Genomic DNA, 19,748 nt, shown 5'->3' with positions numbered 1-19,748 from the left:
TCTCCTGGCTTTAAGTTATGATTCCAACCTTAATCAGCTTGTTCATGATGTACGTGCATTTCTTAGACGTACTCTTCTTTTTAATCGTTTTGGAGGTTTGGGTTAGTTTGGGCTCCACTCAATGAGTCTTCTCTAACTTTCATCATTTTCGTGCTAAACAACCTGTGGGACAAGTATGACGTTGGTCTCCAGCACTCCCTCCCAACTGCCATTCCTCAAAACGAATGTGTTCCGCACCAAACAGCTCTGATAATGTCAGATAAAATGAGATAGGTGCAGTGGAAAAGAAGGCATAAGGGCTCATTGAACTCATTCGGGCATTGTTAAGACATATTTAAAGGGACATTGTGTACTATTTAGTGCCTCCTAGTGGTATATAAAAAAACTAAAAATAGACTAAATAAACTAAAATTTAGTAAAACAAAACATTGGCGGCGCGGTTGGGGCACAGTTCTGAGGTCAAGGGAACCTCCTGCGTGGGTTCAAATCCAGCTCCCGGCCTAACTGTGCGGAGTTTGTATGTTCTCCCCGTGCTTGCGTGGGTTTCCTCCGGGCACTCCGGTTTCCTCCCACATTCCAAAAACGTGCATTTCAGGTGGATTGGCTGGTCCAAATTGTCCCTAGGTGTGAATGAGCGAGCGAGTTGTCTGTCCCTGTGTGCCCTGCGATTGCCTGGCAACCAGTTCAGGGTGTCCCCTGCCCACTGCCCGATGATTGCTGGGATGGGCTCCAGCACCCCCGCGACCCTACTGAGGATAAGCGGTGCAGCTAATGAGATGAGATGAGATGAGATTATCACTTAGGTCGTTTTTGCCTGTTATTTCCATCCATCCATCCATTATCTGCACCGCTTATCCTCAGTAGGGCCGCGGGGTTGCTGGAGCCCATCCCAGCTATCCTTTGTTTAGTTTAAAGAAAAAATACATATTTAAGTTCCAGCTCGACGTTAGGATAAGATAGCAGGTTCTGAAGTCAGACCAGGTGAGGACCGTCCCTACCTCGTAGAAACTGATAGCAGTCATGGCCCCCTGGCGCAGCTTCTTTTTGAAGTCCTGGGCCAAGACCAGTTCTTCGGTGCTGAAGCGATTGTTGTGAAACAGGACGCCCATCTTGACGGCGATCTTGATCAGGTCCTTGATCACCTTGTGGGCTTCGCTCTTGTTGCCGGAATATTCCTTCGACACGCGGTAGAGCTCGTCCAGGATCTCGCTGGTGGTGTCGTCTATGAACATCTGCACGGAGGTCTTGGTGGCCATGCTGCTCAAGATCTTCTTCTGGACCTTTAAGGCCGTGTCTCGGGAGCTGAAGTGCTCCATGGCTGTCTGAAAATCAAATCAGGATGTTAATATAGGTTGCTGTTCGGAATTGGGATGACCACTGTCTTTTTTGCCATTGATAACAACCTAGTGAACATTGTTTCGAACTGTCAGAACCAGAACGGAGACAGGACCCGCTTGCGTTGCGTTTCTCTCAAGTTTTATTGGAAGAAAGGGAAAGGGTTGCGCCCATGATCAGGTGATCGCTGGGCGCGGGAAGCAGGTCGCTCTAAACGCGGAAGTGGGACTTCTGTGGCGAGCGATGACGGTGTCGGGAACGGAAAACGGGTCAGTAGCCGGGACATGAGAGCAAAAAACGTGGTCGGAAGCGAGTCGTAAGCCCGGAAAGGAGAGTGGTCGGGGACAAAAGAGGTCGAAAGTCGGGACGGGAGAGTAGACGCAGTCAGGTTCAAAAATGGATCGAAGCCGGGGGACAGACAGGAGCAAAAAACAGGTGGGAGTCAGGGTCATAAAAGGCTTGCTTAGTGTTCACTAAGGTTCCCAGACGGACTGACAACAGGGGACAGAAAGGAGTGGGTTTAAATAGGGACAGGGAGCCAATCAGAGTCCGAGGCAGTTGGCACAGGTGCATAACATCGGTAATCATGACAAGAACGTGATTGGACGTGATACTCCAGGACGTACCTGTCGACATCAGCCAATTGCTCCACTCATTAATGATTGCAATTTTCCTTATTTCACAATAATAAACCTCACAAACAGAGTGTTACACATAGCGAGACAGATTTTGTAGAATATGCAACGATGTCCTCTGCTACCACAGACCGAGACGATCCAGATAAGCAGGACAAGTTGAGTACAAAAAAAAAAAACCTTTACAAAAATAGTTCTTTAGGATTGAAATTCTTAAAAAATGAGTAAAATGCAATGACAATGTTGAGTGATATAAGACTGAAAAGAGGAAAATAAGATAAAACGAATGTTGAGATAAATCGGCAAATGTCACGGTTGCCACGGCGCCCAATTGGCCCCGCCCGTGTGGCGCCAGCTGTGGCTCATTGACAGATTGCTTTTCTGTCTTTCTAAGCTCAGTGCTTTCATTTTTCCTTTGTCAGTCCGTCAACGAACCTCTGCCCCGCAAGACGTGGGTTCAGACTCGGTTCTGTTTTCCTGTTGGTATTTCCAGTTCGGTATTGTTCCCGTTTATTTTTGTCCTGTTTAATATCGAGTTCTAGTTTTGTGCCCGTCTATTTTTGTCCTGTTTATCATTCTCTTTTCGTTCCCACGTCCTGTTTATTTTCGATTTCCTGATTCCTTATCAATCCTGTCCGTCCGGTATCGACCCCTTCTGTCCGATATCCACTCGGGCATTTGGAATCGATCCCTTCGCTCTCTGGCTTCCTGTCTTTCCACGCCAGACTGCTGCCCAACGTGCATGACCAGTTCAGGGTGTCCCCTGCCCACTGCCCGAAGATAGCTGGCTCCAGGGCCTCCTTGACCCTACTGAGGATAAGCGGTGCAGATGATGGATGGATGGATGAATGGATACATATAAAATCTCGTCGTGATTCCTTGACATGTGTATTTTCGGGTATTATGTGAGCACTTAAGTGGTCAAAGATCATAGATTCTTGGTGCTCAAACGTACATTCTTGTACTGCTATAAAAGTACAAGAATGAATACCAAATGACGGAAAACTCAAAACAGCGGAGAGCTTTTCTCAAACAATGCCTGCTGTCCTCCGTCATCAGGGCCTTTCTTTGTTCTTCGGATGTGCTGACTATCTTATCAGCCACACGTCCCGTTCCCGCCATTCCTGTAAACAATATTTTCTACCAAGGTGCCCTTAACTTTCACTGCTCATTGAACTTAAGCCTACTCGGTGAAAATCTTCATTGCACTCCATAAATGTAACTTGTATTCAATCGTATAAAATCCTTTAGAGTCAAATGTATAAAATCCTGGACTCAATACAGCAATAGAAGTAGTTGACACATTTATCTCGTTTTAATGTTTCCGTTGGCAAGTGACAGGAACAATGTTGGCCGTCCATGAATTTTTAAATGTTTATATCGGTCCCGTATAAAACCTCGTCATCTCCATTGATGAGTTTGCTCCTTACGCAACCGGGGAAACTAAAAATAAAATGAAAGTCCCGGTAGGCGCTTCAATGGGAAGGAAAACACGTTTGGAAATTCGACAGAGGTGGCGGCTGTCGGCTGTTCTGACGGGACGGGATCGTCACAAGTCCTGACCTACTTTCAGACAAGTTGACGATGATTATGAAAATGTCACACAAATAGACTGGGGAAATGTTTGATTTCCTTGTAAGAACTCTATCTTCAAAGATTTGTATTGAAAACTAACCTCTTCTACTTACTCTGCGTTCAAATCTATCGATCGACCAAAGCCGTTTCTCCCTCGAGGGTAGTGAAGGATTTTACACATTTGACTCTAAAGGATTTTATAAGATTGAATACAAGTTACATTTATGGAGTGCAATGAAGATTTTCACCGAGTAGGCTATAGCTCAATGACTGGTCACGTCGTTCCAAATGCAGAATATTTTGACTAGGGAATTTTGATAACAGGATTCTGACGGAGGACGGTTTTGAGAACAAGGCCCTGATGACGTAGAAACGCTCGGTGTTGTTTTTGAGTTTTCCAGACATCGCGACGCCCAGGTTGGGCTTCATTGGCACGCCCATGGGAGGAGTCGGCATACAATCTTGCGGAAAGGCGGGGGCCGAAATAAAGGAAGCCAGGGGACTTGAAGAGAGGGCTTCCCAGAGACTCCGACGACACTAATTCGACTAATTCTGCCATTTTTGATGGAGTACACTTAGTTAAATTAATAATGAAATCAAATCTGCCCCCGTGTGAGAATGTCGCCTTTCTCTTGTTCATCTTTTCCATCAAGAAACGAGCGCGCATTGTTGGGTGAATGTAGGTTGTGTTTGGTCAATGGAGTCTGATAACTCATTCAAACAATTTGGTCAACGGTAGATTTTAATATTTAATTCCCAACATGAGAAACTACCGAGGAGTTTAAATCCATAAAAACGGTATTGTATTTAATGTATTCAAAATACTTTGCCTCTACTTACTGTTTATTTAAACTAGCATGTATATTATTAGTGTTAGAGTAGACGTGGTCAGGATCAAAAACGGGTCGAAGCCGGGGGACAGACGGGAGCAAAAAACAGGTGGAAGTCAGGGTCGAGAAAGGCTTGCCTAGTGTTAACTGAGGTTCGCAGACGGACTGACAAAAGGGGACAGACAGGACTGGGTTGAAATACTGATCGAGAGCCAATTAGATGACATGTTGTACCGTCTACTTGTGTGTCTTATTGTAGTGTGTCCTGGCATCCTGGTTTTTTTCCTGTCTTCTCCACGCGTCGGCTTGAGAGTAACCTCATTTCAATTCTGTTTATGCTGCAGAATTGACAATAAAGTTGACTTTGAGAAATGGGAAGTGACAGTCCTGAAACACTATAGAATAACCCTCAATCACTTCAGTTAAACTGATTTTTTATTTTTAACCAGCCAGACACTCCCCCCCAAAGCTCTGAACCTAAAATCCCCTCCGGTCTTGATCCCGTCTGATCATATACAATGCAAAATACATTCCCCCCAGTTGACTTTGGCATAAACTCAGTCGGGTCGGTGAAGCAATTTGTGTAAATCCAGCTTAAGTATCACATGCGTACTGTTCACATAACATCAGTGTAAATCCACCAAATGGTTCGGTTTCCTAGGGGTTTAAAATGGCGGTGTTATGGGTGCACTGCAGGAAAGAGGTCGAAATCTAGTGGAAGCTAGAACTCTTGTTGGTGATGAGTTGAGAGTGTTGTAAAAGGATAGTGGGATATTTAGATAAATAGATACTTTCTTCATCCCCGTAGGGAAATTCACACTTCCAGCAGTCTACCCCGTTGTTTATTTACAGATTAACATGATGCCCTAGGGGTGCTTGTAGCGGAGTGGATGACGTCACGCGCTAGTCCAAAAGTTCGACATCCCTGCGGCAGATGGAAATCTTTTCTTTGTGTCCAGGGATACACCACCTCGTGTTAGCGAGTCCGCCTCCTCTCCGATTCCCGCAGGCTTCCGTGTCTCTGTATAGCGCCGCTGAAGCCGGATTGCTCCGGGTAGCTCCGGGTGGCTACACGTTAGCGTCCGGAATGCTAAACGTGAGCCACGTTTCCGCAAAACATAGCAACTGCGCTCCCTGTGCGCTTCGATGTTTTCCACCAGCACTCGTTGGTCTTATTTGAGTGAGTTTCACATTTACCATGATTACGGATGGTACCAAAGACTTATAACGCTGCGAGCTGCTTGGCTAGCTCCGGCTCTTTTTCCACCATAGGCCCGCTCATCACGCCGGCACGAGAATTCTTCAGGGCAGGGAGTTGATTCCTCGAATAAACGCATTTTCGTGCGCTAAAACCCATGTCCATAGGATAGAAAGTCATCCAAATTGGAGTTGTCAAACGGGAAGAAAAACACCGAAGATAGGAGCAGACAATAAAACAATAAATCACAAAAAGTGAGAGGTAACAGGGCAGCTGCTGGAAAAGGCAGCCGCTCGCTGGCAGCGCCGCTTTGATCTTAAACGCGTTCTATGATGCGGCAAGGGTAAACCAGTGAAAGCTGTCAGGCCCTGCTGTTGAACAGAAAACGGTGTTGTGTCACCCTGAATCTGAACCCCTTATAAGCATGGAGGCGCCTTTCATGGCTGACTCTTCTATCGGTTTAGGAGTTGCAACCGTCGTCTCGGGACCAAAGAGGTCCTAGGTTCGATTCCCTGCTCCTCAGAGTTAAATGTCCTGCAAGCGCAAGACACCGAACCCCTTATAAGCACAGAGGCGCCTTGCATGGCTGACTCTTCTATCAGTTTAGGAGTTGGAACTGTCATCTCAGGACCAAAGAGGTCCTAGGTTCGATTCCCTGCTCCTCCCAGTTAAATATCCTGCAAGCGCAAGACACCGAGCCCCTTAGAACACCTGTGTCAAACTCCCGGCCCACGGGCCATGTCCGGCCCCCCGTGTAATCATATCCGGCCCGCAAGACCATTTGACATTCTTGTTGTGAATGACCCGTTAATATGAACAACACTGTCTCATCCCTGGACATCATATTCTGACGTTTTAGTCACTGTACCTATTCCTTCATATATGACGTATACTAGACTATACACCAGGGATTGGGAACCTATGGCTCGCGAGCCATATATGGCTCTTTCTATGAGTACCGTATTTTCCGCACTATAGGGCGCACGCCCAAAAAAATAGTTTTTGGTCCTATATTTGACATACATAAGACGCACCGGATTATAAGGCGCTGCAATGGGAACGTGGACAAAAGAGTCAGATAGTTCAGTCCAACTTCTTACCCCCTTAACATTCCCAAAGCTTGCAAAGAAGCAAATACGTGTCGAGAACACGTGCGGATGCGGTGTCGTTACGATGCCACTAAAGAATCCTGAATGTTTTTGGAACATAAATATGAATAAAAACAGACAAGAATATTCAATTTAAACCTTAAATCACATATACAGCACTTATTATTTTGCTGTAAATAAAAATATCTTGTTCAATGATACAACTTAGAACTTAACTTAACATTAAAAATACATTCAAATTCCTTTGCTCCTTTGTCAATCGCTCATGAAAAGGAACCGGCTCTTTTTGGGTCCTAAACGGCTCTTCAGGTTGTTTTTGCTTCTTTAATCCCAGCATGACCAAATAATATGTAAAATTATGCACAAAATGACTTAAAGGAAGGGGGGAATAGAACAAAAAAGAAAAAAATACCAAAATGAAAAAGTAGTGAAAAGCTGAGAAAAAAAGAAACAAAAGGAAGAGAAAAAAGAAGGAAAAGTTTTGAAAAAAGCCAGAAAAAAAAAGAAAAAGAAATTTAGGAAAAAAGTAAATAGAGAACAAAAAGAAAAAAGTAACAGCTCGGAAAAAATAAACACAATGAGATTTTTTTAAAAGTAATTAAAAAAAAAAGTAGAAAAAAAACACGGAAAAAAGAAGAAAAAGTTTGTGTTGCATTCAAATAATTTCCTATTGATGTCAAGTTTTGGACTTGTTTGATAATGATTGAGTTGCCGCACATGGGATTATGGTTGCTCACTGTTGTTTCAAGCGTTGCTCACCGACTTTGTGTGAACGCTCAGACCCGTGAGGATAATTACAGGGAACATTGCCCGTGACCCCATAAAACGCTATATAAATGCATGTTTATTCACCAGTTTTGTTTACACCTTCGTGTTTCTGACTCTCGAACCAGGAAAACAGCAGCATTAATCGAGCGTCTGCAGAGTATTTCACCGTCTACTGGGGTTATTTAGCGCTCTTCTTATCCCATGCACACAAACAGACACACAACCCAGGAGAGGTCATCAGTACTCCATGCTGCGAATCCCCGAGGTATCGCCAGTTTGATGACACACTTTTAGAAAAGTCAACATTTTATTTTGGCGGGGCTGACGAGGGAGCCACAATAAACTGGGATTTTGCCACTACGCGCAGTTTTAATGGCTTCTTGGGAGAGAATAGAACCATAAAGAGTTTTATACCTCTGAACTGGATCAGAGGTCGATCAACCTGGCCTGGAATTAAAACGAGCCTAGAATTCGAATCTATAAACTACTCCATGCCTTTATGCGGCTGTTTAATTACCGTAGTTTCCGCACTAAAAGGCGCACCTAAAAGCCTTTATTTTTTTCAAAAGCTGACCATGCGCCTTATAATACAGTGCGCCTTATATATGGATCAATATTAAGTCGCAAAGTCTTCCAACTAATGTTGCAGCCGCCGACTAGATTTTTCCCCCGAACGCTAAGTAGTACGCGGTGTATGCTGGGATTTATTTACCGGCATTTCATTGGCTAACCAATGTGTCAATCATCATTTGAATCGATCACTATTGGCTAAAGTTATTCGGAGGTCAAGGGGCGGATCCTTTTTATCATTTACAGGCTGGCATAGGCTTAAGCTGCAAAACAAAGCCTGCAATTGGCCGAAAAAGATGAACGTGTATAGCACGTGGCTGACGGCATAGAGAAAGCATTTTTTTCTATTCTGTATTTGTAAATATTTTATTCTCCTGGATTTATTACACTCACTGATATAAGAGGACATTGGCTGCACATTATTATGAACACAACGACTTCGGTGAGCTACTCCGGCTATATATTTTCCCTGTATCCTGTTTCAGACTGAACTCGATGTTTCTGTGATAAGCGGTGCAGATCATGGATGGAATGGAGTGTCTATTTTTGAAGGAAACTCAATTCCAAGTGTTTATTGTCATATGCACAGTAAAGTTGCGAGCGAAAAAGAAAATAGAAACTAAGGAATGGTTGGCATTTCTTGAATCCCAAGACTTTAACCTTCCGAATGATATTTGAAACGATGCATTTGAGTGACATCGTACGGACACTGTTTCCGTATATGTCCGAGACACGTATTTGCTTCTTTGCAAGCTTCGGGAATGTTAAGGGGGTAAGAAGTTGGACTGAACTATCTGATTGTTTTGTCCACGTTCCCATTGTAGCGCCTTATAATCCGGTGCGCCTTATGTATGGAAAATAGAGGACCAAAAACAATTTTTTCAGGGTGCGCCCTATAACCCGGTGCGCCTTATAGTGCGGAAAATACGGTACCCTGTTTCTAAAAATGACAACCTGGTAATAACGCAATAATAACATTGTAACGACTACCAGTTTAATATGCATTTGTAAATGAGTTCTTATTTAAATCGGTAACTGAAAAATGAGCTCTCAGCTTGAAAAAGGTTTTTGACCCGTGTTCTTGATTCCATTCAGTTATAAAGACAATCATACACAGTGACAGTGGCTTGCGAAACTATTTGGCCCCCTTGAATTTTGTAACCTTTTGCCACATTTCAGATCTCAAACATCAAGATATAAAACTGTCATTTCTTGTGAAGCATCAACAATCAGTGGGACACCATCGTGAAGTGGAACACATGCCAAACAGGCGGCCCGCGGGCCGGATCAGGCCCGCTAAGGGATTGAATCCGGCCCGCGAGACGACGCTGGGGGAAGCGCAAGAGAAAAACGAGCTGCAGGTTGAAATATGTCCACTCTCGTCTCTCTCTCCTGTCTCTCTTTTTCTCTTTCTTTGTTCCTCTTTGTCTCTCTCTGTGTCTTTTTACCTACTTTTGCCCTTTCTTCCTTTTGTCATTTTCTCTGTTTTCTCACTCTTGGTGTCCTCTTCTCTCTTTCTAACCTCTATTTCTCTCCTCTTTTCTCTCCTATTTCTCTTTGGATTTATTTATTCCTCTCTCTTTCCCCCTCTCTCACTATTTTTCTTTTTATCTCTTTTGTTTCTCATGTTCTCTCTCTCTCTCTCTCTCTCTTCCTTCTTTTCTCTATTTCCTTGTCCAACACTCTGTTTTCTCTCCCTCTCTTTCTCTTATTTATGTCTCTCCTTTATTCATTCTCTTTAATCTACTCGTCTGGCCCCCGAGAAAATGTTTGTCCTATCGTGTGGCCCCCGAGTTAAAATAAGTTGATTACTTTCAATGACTTTTGGATTACTCCAAAACCAAATATGCTAATAAAAGACAAAATAAACTAAATAGGAATAAAATGACTCCATTTTGTGCAGGCTTGGGGAGTAACGGAACACATGGAACGGCAAAAATGATGTTGGCAAGCTGTTTGGATTGATTTTCATTTTGTTTTTGTCGCATTTGCCGGAGATCAAAGAGATCAAAGCCAGGAGAGAAAGCTTACCACTTGTTGTGAGTCATCATTTGATTCCTATTTAGTTTCTTTTGTCTTTTATTAGCATATTTGCTATTGGAGTCATACAAAAATAATTGAAAGTAATCCAGTTAAAGTAACCCTACCCAACCCTGCATTTGATGTTAGTTTTGCCGGAGATCATTGAGATCAAAGCCAGGAGAGAAAGCTTACCACGTGTTGTGAGTCATCATTTTATTCATATTTAGTTTCTTTTGTCTTTGATTAGTGCTTAAGGGATCCATCCAACCAACTACATTTACTATTATTTTATGCATTTTGACACTTTTGTCTGGCAGGTTCGGATGAAGAAGCCTGACCGACCACGACTGGCCCTCGGGACGTAGTTTGTTCACCCCCCCCGAAGCTCTCGGCCCCAAATCCCCCCCCCCAGCTCCAGTCCACGTCCTCTAGAATGATAGAGATTTGTTGTGGAGGCGAGCGGCATAGCTGAAGCAAGCCCACGCATGTAAACACATGTAAAACCGCACCACACTGCGCATATTGTAAGCAGCAAACGCGAAAACTACTCCGAAAAAAAGGAAATATCCTCAAAAAAGGATCACTCCCTTACTATTATAAACCCTGTGTTTAAATGACCTTCGGTAATCTCCTATAATCCGAACATTTTATTGCATTTTTACAATATAAATTTGAGGTATACAGCAGGGGTCTCCAACGTGGTGCCCTCTAGGGGCAGCAGAGGTGCCTGTACTGAAAATAGCTCACAGAGTCGATTAAACCCTACTTCAAATAATTAACCAGGTAATAACATAGTAATAAACAATGTTCCCTGTAATTTTCCTTACGGGTCTGAGCGTTCACACAAAGTCGGTGAGCAACACTTGAAACAACAGTGAGCATTCATAATCCCAAGTTTGGCAAGATAATTAATGATCAAACATGTCCAAAACTACTTTTTTTTTTAAATTCCTTTCAAAAAATCTCATTGTGTTTATTTTTTCCGAGCTGTTACCTTTTTCTTCTTTTTCTTCTTTTTTTCTATTTTCTTTTTCCTACATGTCTTTCTTTTCTTTTTTTCTGGCTTTTTTTCTAAATTTTTCCTTCTTTTTTTCTCTTCCTTTTGTTTCTTTTTGTCTCAGCTTTTCACTACTTTTTCATTTTGGTATTTTTTTTATTTTTTTTTATTCCCCCCTTCCTTTAAGTCATTTTGTGCATCATTTTACATCATAGTTGGTCATGTTGGGATGAAAGAAGCAAAAGCAACCCGAAGAGCCGTTTAGGACCCGAAAGAGCCGGTTCCTTTTAGCGAGCCGAGCCGAAGAAGCCGGTTCTCGACAAACTCTACTGACTTTACTCAACTTCATTCCACTTCGACTCGACTTCAAAATACCGCATTTAGGACACAACGTCAGGGGAACCCGTGTATTTTTACCTTCATGCACTTAAGTCGCTTCTTAATTAGTAATTTTGAGCCCTCATTATTGAACACTGGTAATAACATAGTTATAACATGAAACATTTTAAAATGCATAGGTGCTTTTAGTGCTAAAAAGTAACAAAAAATAGCTCTCAGCTAGACCCCTGCTATATAGACAAAGGACACATCAAAAGAAAGCTTGAACCTCGTATTTTATTCGAAAAAATATATGTATTTCTAGCTTTTACCATTGTGTAGTAAACAACAGAGAATGTGTGATATTATGCATTTTTTGCATTGATATAGCGCTTTTCAAGTCAATGAAGACCTCCCAAAGTGCTTCACAATGTGCTTCACACTTTTCCCTTTTACACACTAACCAATAGCAGTGTCAGCCATGCTTATCGGTATTTGTTTAAAAATATCGCATTGGATTTTTCTTTTTAGTTTATCTCTCTCAAGCTTGGAATGGCTGGCCTAAGTTAGAATAAAAATCATACTGCGATGAATAATATCAAGCAAAACTTTCACTTCAGTTTTTTTTAAATATATATATTTGTGATAGTTCCAATATCTAATCGATTCTTTACATCAACGCAAGGCCACTTTGCTGGCAAAATAACATTTTATTGCAAGAACACGGTTGCCATGGGGCTCAATTGGCCCCGCCCGTGTGGCGCCAGCTGCAACTCGTTAACAGATTGGCTTTCTGTCTGTTTTAAGCTCGGCGCTCCCATTTTTCCTTTGCAGTCCGTCAACAAACCTCTGCCCTGCAAGACATGGGATTTCGACTCGGTCCTGTCTCCTATTGGTATTTCCTGTCCGATATTGTTCCCGTTCATTTTGTCTTGTTTAATTTCGGTTTCCAGTTTTGATTCCGTCTATTTTCTGTCCTGTTTATTATTTTCTACAGTTTTTGTCCCTGTCTAGATTCTCCTGTTTATTTTTGCTATCCTGATTCACAATCTATCCTGTCTGTCCCGTCCTGTCCGGTATCGACCCATCTGTCCGATATCAACTCGGGCAATTGGAATCGATCTCGTTGGTCAGTCTGGCTTCCTGTCTTTTCACGCCAGATGTGGGTTTTGATTCTGTCCGGTTTACCGTTAAAAATTTTTATTTATACAAGAATTCAATTCCAAATCAATTTAATTTACTGATATGCTAAAATGACACGGCAGTCAGTGACCAATCACGACTCATTTGTTATCTGTGTTTGGTCAGGTGACTTATCTTTTCTGGGATTTGATTGGCCAAATGGCAAAATGGCCAATTGTATTGCATTGATGGTCCAGAACAGGTTCTAATTTAAAAAATATATATTTTAATATTTTATATTAATATTCATTTATATTTTATATTTTGGGCAGCAAGGCAGCGCAGTGGTTAGCGTGTGTGCGGCACAATTCATGTCATGGGAACCTCCTGCGTGGGTTCAAATCCAGCTCCAGACTTCCTGTGCGGAGTTTGTATGTTCTCCCCGTGCTTGCGTGGGTTTCCTCCGGGCTCTCCGGTTTCCTCCCACATTCCAAAAACATGCATTTCAGGTGAATTGGCCGGTCCAAATTGTCCCTAGGTGTGAATGAGTGAGTGAGTTGTCTGTCCCTGTGTGCCCTGCGATTGGCTGGCAACCGGTTCAGGGTGTCCCCTGCCCACTGCCCGATGATTGCTGGGATGGGCTCCAGCATCCCCGCGACCCTACTGAGGATAAGCGGTGCAGCTGATGAGATGAGATGAGATTTTATATTTCAGATTTCATATGTCATTTGTCATATGTCATATTTCATATTTTACATCTCATCTCATTAGCTGTACCGCTTATCCTTATTAGGGTCGCGGGAGGGCTGGAGCCCATCCCAGCCATCTCCGGGCAGTGGGCAGGGGACACCCTGAACCGGTTGCCAGCCAATCGCAGGGCACACGGGGACAGACAACTCGCTCGCTCATTCACACCTAGGGACAATTTGGACCGGCCAATTCACTTGAAATGCATGTCTTTGGAATGTGGGAGGAAACCCGAGTGCCGGAGGAAACCCACGCAAGCACGGGGAGAACATACAAACTCCGCACAATAAGGCTGGTTCCCACGACCTCAGAACTGTGCCGCACACGCCGCCGTGCTGCCCTTATATTTTATATTTCATATTTTATATTAATATTCATATTTTATATTGTATATTTTATATTTTATATTTCAGATTTTATTTTATATTTTATATTTCATATTTTACATTTTACATTTCATATTTCGTATTTCATATTTCATATTTCATATTCATATTCATATTTAATATCTTATATTTCATATATTTTATATTAATATTAATATTTTATATTTTATATTTTATATTTTATATTTTATATTTCAGATTTTATATTTTATTTTATATTTTATATTTTATATTTTATATTATATTTCATAATTCATATTTAATATTTAATATTTAATATTTAATATTTAATATTTAATATCTTATATCTTATATCTTATATCTTATATCTTTTATCAAATATTAAATATTAAATATTAATATTAATATTTTGTATTTTATATTTTATATTTTATATTTTATATGTCATATGTCATATATTATATATTTTATATTTTATATTTTATATTTTATATTTTTTATTTGTCCGATTTTAAGCGTTTAAGTTTTGTGTACGATGAGATGCTAAGCTAGTAAATATTTGACATTCCTGGGATGAGTCACTTGTAAGAACCCGTTGATATAAAACGAATTTCTGCTCGGTTTTAGAAACATCCCACTTGCATCCGTCCAGAAAATCGAATTTTAATGGGACAAAAAAGTTAGAAAATGTTAAGGGTTTTACGGTTTTTTTGTACTTATTCTCAAAGAAATGAGCGAAAGGCAACACATTTGACGGATTTGTATTTGTATGAGAATTGAAAAATGGGGAAAGTTTATTTTTCACATAGCATGACTAACTTATATGTTCAAACTGTGCATGAACTTAGTTTCTTAAACCTTTCTTCTCTATTGCTTTGGTTCAACTTGAATTTGAAGTTCACTCTTTGAATCTATTCAACAATTAATTAACTACATTGTAACCAAATACTGTCATGTCACGATATGACCTCAGGGGACAGTATTGCCGTAACATAAGTTTCGATCAATTAAAAAAAACAACAACTCATTCCTTCTTTTTCAGTCCGTCAACGAACCTCTGCACCGCAAGACGTGGGTTTTGAATCAGTCCTGTGTTCCCTGTCCGGTATTGTTCCTGTTTATTTTGTCCTGTTTAATATCGGCCGTTTGGGACCCGAAAGAGCCGGTTCCTTTTACTGAGCCGAGCCGAAGAAGCCGGTTCTCGAAAAACTCTCTTAACTATACTCAACTTCGTTCTACTTTGACCCAACTTCAAAATACCGCATTTAGGACCCAACGTCAGGGGAACCCGTGTCTTTTGACCTTCATGCACTGTAACATTGACTTAATTCACTTGTTAATTAGCAATTTTGAGCCCTGATTTTTGTGCGCTGGCTCGATTTTCTTCTGCGCTGAGAACGTGCGAGCAGTGCACAATTGCGCACGCGCGCAGCTTAGAGGGAACACTGCCGATAACCCAAAGCTGGTATTGTTCTGCTACTTATGTGTCTTTTCTTGAGTTAATGGCTGAAAAATATTTCTGTTTTTCCCCTCCCAGTCGCGCGCAACCGTTTCCTCAAAGCATTTCGACTCGCGGTGTCGAAAGTATGAAGCTCTCTTGCTCAAGCGGACGTTGCCCAAGACCCCCGCGTGGACCACGCCCCTCCCACGGGAAGTGAAACTGACAGCCGGCGGTCTCTCGGTGCCGCAGGCCTTCGGCACCGCGTACTCTCCGGCGCGGCACAATCTCGACTCGAGCGACCTGGTGCGCGTATGTGTCAGCGGGGTAAACCTTCTGTTTGTTTTTGAGTCCGTCGGAGTCGAACTCCCCGGAACGTGACCCGGCGGTCTTACCTGAGTCTGCGGCGTCCCTCCCCTCGGGCGGCTGTCGGGTCCGGTGGAAGATGAGGTGGAAAACGGGGTCCGGTTTGACCCTCAACGCCTCATGTTTGCCATAAACGGCGTCCGGGCACTCCGCCTCGAGATACTGAAGGCTTGTACTTCCTTGAGGAACTCGACGTGCACGGACACACCCCTCGGCGCTCGAGAGCCCGTCTCACTCTCGGCTCGTAGACCAAAAAGTTGCAGCGTCCCGCAATGGCTTTGCCGACTGCTGACGTCGGAAAAGTCTGCGTGTCCTGACAAGTGAAAACACAAAGAATGTAAGCCAGAGATGCAGCGGGCTGAAAGGGGAGCGGCTTAGACTTTTGTGTGTGTGTGTTTAGGGTTCACCTTGCCTGGAATGCAGCTGTCAGTGCCGCATTCGCGTTCAAACTTTGACTCGGGGCAGCGCGCGGAAAAACCACCGGTGTCGGAAGTCCTTTCAAAATTGTACACGCAAGTTTGGGTCGAAAATGGACCGGGACAAAAACATGAGTTCATTTGACCCAGTGCTCAATTATATTCCGTCACGTCCCCCTTCAGAAGAAGAAATCCTCTCGCCCCCCCAGTTCGCTTTTTTCTAAGTGATCACATCAGATTGGTGGGGACAATACGATTGTTTAGTAGTAGTGGTAACCAGTGTTCCCTCTAATTGCGCACTGCTCGCACATTCTCAGCGCACAAGAAAATCGAGCCAGCTCACAAAAATCAGGGCTCAAAATTGCTGATTAAGAAGCGACTTAAGTCAAAGTTACAGTGCATGAAGGTCAAAATACACGGGTTCCCCTGACGTTGAGTCCTAAATGCGGTATTTTGAAGTTGAGTCGAAGTAGAACAAAGTTGAGTAAAGTTAGTAGAGTTTGTCGAGAACCGGCTTCTTCGGCTCGGCTCACTAAAGAGAACCGGCTCTTTCAGGTCCCAAGCGGCTCTTCTCTTTTTACTAATCCCTACATGAGCAAATATTATGTAAAATTGTGCACAAACTAACTTAAGGGAAGGTAGGGAAATAGAACAAAAATGAAAAAAATACCAAAATTGAAATAGTTGCTGAGAAAAAAAGAAACAAAAGAAAGAGAAAAAAGAAGGAAAAATTCCAAAAAAAAGACAGAAAAAAAGAAACAAAGGAAAAAGGTAAATAGAGAACATAAAGTAAAAAGTAACAGCTCAGAAAAAATAAACACAATGAGATTTTTTTTTAAAGGAATTTTTTTTTTTTTTTTTTTTTTAAACAGGGAAAAAGAAGAAAAAGTTTGTGTTGCATTCAAATTATTTCCAATGATACCAAGTCAATCTTGTTGCCAACATTATATTTCCACTAAAAATGTGATTAAACACAGTTGTGTATCATGCAACCGACTCAATAAGCCAGCAAAAATGTTCGTATGATGCGACAAAAGATACCAGGAAAAAAAAGAAATTTGTGAAAGAATTTTTGTGAAAACAAATGAATTTTGTAGGCCCTACAACTTATGCAATAATACATGAGTCAATTCATTCAAAAGAGAAAAATCATTTTGCATTGCCGGAAACTCAGCAAAATGTCACGTTTTGGACATGTTTGATAATGATTTAGTTGCCACACATGGGATTGCTGTTGCTCACTGTTGTTTCAAGCGTTGCTCACCGACTTTGTGTGAACGCTCAGACCCCTAAGGAAAATGACAGGGAACATTGGTGGTAACAGCTTACTTCTGTCCACGCCATATCTACACTTTTATTTGATCCAATGTCATTTTGCATGAACAACCCAGGCAAAAATTGTGGAATGTTCATTTTCAGAAGTTGGGTTCTAAAAACTGTTGGGTTAAAAAAGAACCCAAGTTAGGGTTTAATTGATCTAATGTCCTTTGTTGTTTGGTGTAAACAATCCTAGCAAAAATTGTGTCCACTATTGAGACTTCTTTTAAACTTGTAAGTTAAAGTGCAGTCTAAAAAGAGTTGGGTTAAAAAAAGAACCCAAGTTTTGGTCGAAAATGAAACATGCCAAAACTTGGTTCTATTTAACTTAAGGTCCTGTGTTGTTTTGCAGAAGCGTCTGAAGTTCTTTCAAAAAGTTGCATTTGTTCTTTCAAACTTCATTCTATGAACAGCTAAGTAAAAAGGTAACCCACATTTGGGCCGGAAATGGCCCAACTCAATACTTGATTCAACCCAACGTCTTGTGTTGTTTTGCAGAGACAACCTGCTTTTATTCTAGGCAGCAAAAGTCAAAATGTCCAGTGTCAGATGTTTTGTTTTCAAACTTGTAAGTCCAACTTTACTCCAAAAACAATTGGTTGAAAAAAAAAAACCCCCAAATTTGGGTCAAAAGTTGACAAACCCATTACCTGAGTTGATTCGATCCAAAGTCCTGAGTCGTTTTGCAGAAACAACCCCCACAAAAATCCTCTTTACACTTTTATTCATGCCAGCAAGCTTTAAAATGTCCAGTGTCAAAAGTTCTTTCAAACCTGTCAATAGAGGTGCACTTGAAAACAATTGGGTTAAAAATAACCCAAATTTGGGTCGAACTAAGCTCATACTTCGTTTGTTTTACAGAAACAACTCCGACAAATATTGCATGTTTTTGTCAATGCGGTGTTCATGCTGGGTAAGAAAGTAACCCAAATTTGGGTCGGTACTAGACCAACCCAATACTTGATTCGACCCAACATCTCTTGTTGTTTTGCAAAAACAACCAACCTTTAGTCATGGCAGCAAAAGTCAAAACGTCCAGTGTCAGAAGGTCTCTTAAACCTGTCAGTCAAGGTGCACACGAAAAACAATTGGGTTAAAAATAACCCAAATTTGGGTCAAACTTTGACTAAGCTAATACTTGGGTCTGTTTGACTCTACGTCCTGTGTTGTTTTGCAGAAACAACTCCTACAAAAATTGCATGTTATTTTTCGTCAATGCTGTGTTCATGCTGGGTAAGAAAGTAACCCAAATTTGGGTCGGTACTAGACCAACCCAATACTTGATTTGACCCAACATCTCTTGTTATTTTACAAAACCAACCAACTTTTAGTCATAGCAGCTCAAGTCAAAATGTCCAGTGTCAGAAGTTCTTTCAAACCTGTAAGTCAAGGTGCACTCGAAAAACAATTGGGTTAAAAATAACCCAAATTTGGGTCAAACTAGCTAATGCTTGGGTCTATTTGACTCTACATCCTGTGTTGTTTTGCAGAAGCAACTCCTACAAAAATTGCATAATATTTTTTGTCAATGCTGTGTTCATGCTGGATAAGACAGTAACCCAAATTTGGGACGAAAGTAGACCAACCCGATACTTGATTCGACCCAACATCTATTGTTGTTTTGCAAAAACAACCAACTTTTAGTCATGGCAGCTAAAAACAAAACGTCCAGTGTCAGGAGTTCTTTCAAGCTCATGAGTCAAACTTTACTCTAAAAAGTGGTTGGGTTGAAAAAAAAAAAAAAAAATTGCGTCATGTTTGAGTTTTTTTGTACAGTCATAGCATCCAGTGACAGGAGTTCTTTTAAAAAGTTGAACTTGCACGTCAAACTCCTCTCTAAAAACAGTCCAGCCACGCCTCTTCTAAGTACACTGATTTAGGCCCCGCCCCTTAAAAGTACACCGATTTATCATTGCGTTTTTTTAAATCATAATAAGAAAGGCTTCCCTTTTTTCTCACTGATACCAACAAATATTGATTATTTTTTTCAAATTGTCGAGTCGATAGATAGATGACTAGATAGGTTGATGTCTAGATTGATAGATATAGATAGATAGATGGATGGATAGATGTCTAGATAGATAGATGTCTAGTAGATGTCTAGATAGATAGATGTCTAGATCGATAGATATAAATAGATAGATAAATGGATGTCTAGATGTCTAAATAGATAGATGTCTAGATAGATAGATGTCTAGATGTCTGGATCTCTAGATGTCTAGATACATGTCTTGATGTCTAGATACATGTCTAAATAGATGTCTGGATTGATAGATATAGATAGATAGATAAATGGATGTCTAGATAGATAGGTAGATGGATAGATAGATGTCTAGATGTCTGGATCTCTAGATGTCTAGATAGATGTCTAGATACATGTCTAGATAGATAGATGTCTAGATAGATAGATGTCTAGATCGATAGATATAGATAAATGGATGTCTAGATAGATAGATGTCCAGATAGATAGATGTTTAGATAGATGTCTAGATATATAAATGGATAGATGTCTAGATAGATAGATAGGTGTCTAGATGTCTGGATAGATGTCTAGATAGTTAGATACTTTCTTCATCCCCGTGGGAAAATTCCCACTTCCAACAGTATCCATGTGTTGAAAAGTAAAATAATAAAATAA

At 41.3% G+C, this 19,748-nt stretch overlaps 1 protein-coding gene across 1 annotated transcript in view; it reads right to left on the bottom strand.

Moving 5' to 3' along the window:
• tnfaip8l2b (tumor necrosis factor, alpha-induced protein 8-like 2b) overlaps positions 1-15,711 on the bottom strand; it is an 18,671-nt gene extending 2,960 nt beyond the window's left edge. The window contains exons 1-2 of the mRNA XM_088328164.1: positions 15,407-15,711; positions 999-1,322 (exon numbers count right to left, since the gene is read on the bottom strand). Of these exons, the coding sequence (XP_088184290.1) occupies positions 999-1,316 (318 nt within the window). The 5' untranslated portion in view covers positions 1,317-1,322; positions 15,407-15,711. The remainder of the gene's footprint in view (positions 1-998; positions 1,323-15,406) is intronic.
• Positions 15,712-19,748: the final 4,037 nt, after the last annotated feature.

This window comes from Urocampus carinirostris, chromosome 2 (assembly GCF_059441175.1).
Source record: "Urocampus carinirostris isolate Australia breed hairy pipefish chromosome 2, RoL_Ucar_1.0, whole genome shotgun sequence".
In the NCBI taxonomy this organism is placed as follows: Eukaryota; Metazoa; Chordata; class Actinopteri; order Syngnathiformes; family Syngnathidae; genus Urocampus; species Urocampus carinirostris.
The sequence above is the reverse complement of the archived record's forward strand: the minus strand, read 5'-3'. Positions and strand labels throughout refer to the sequence as shown.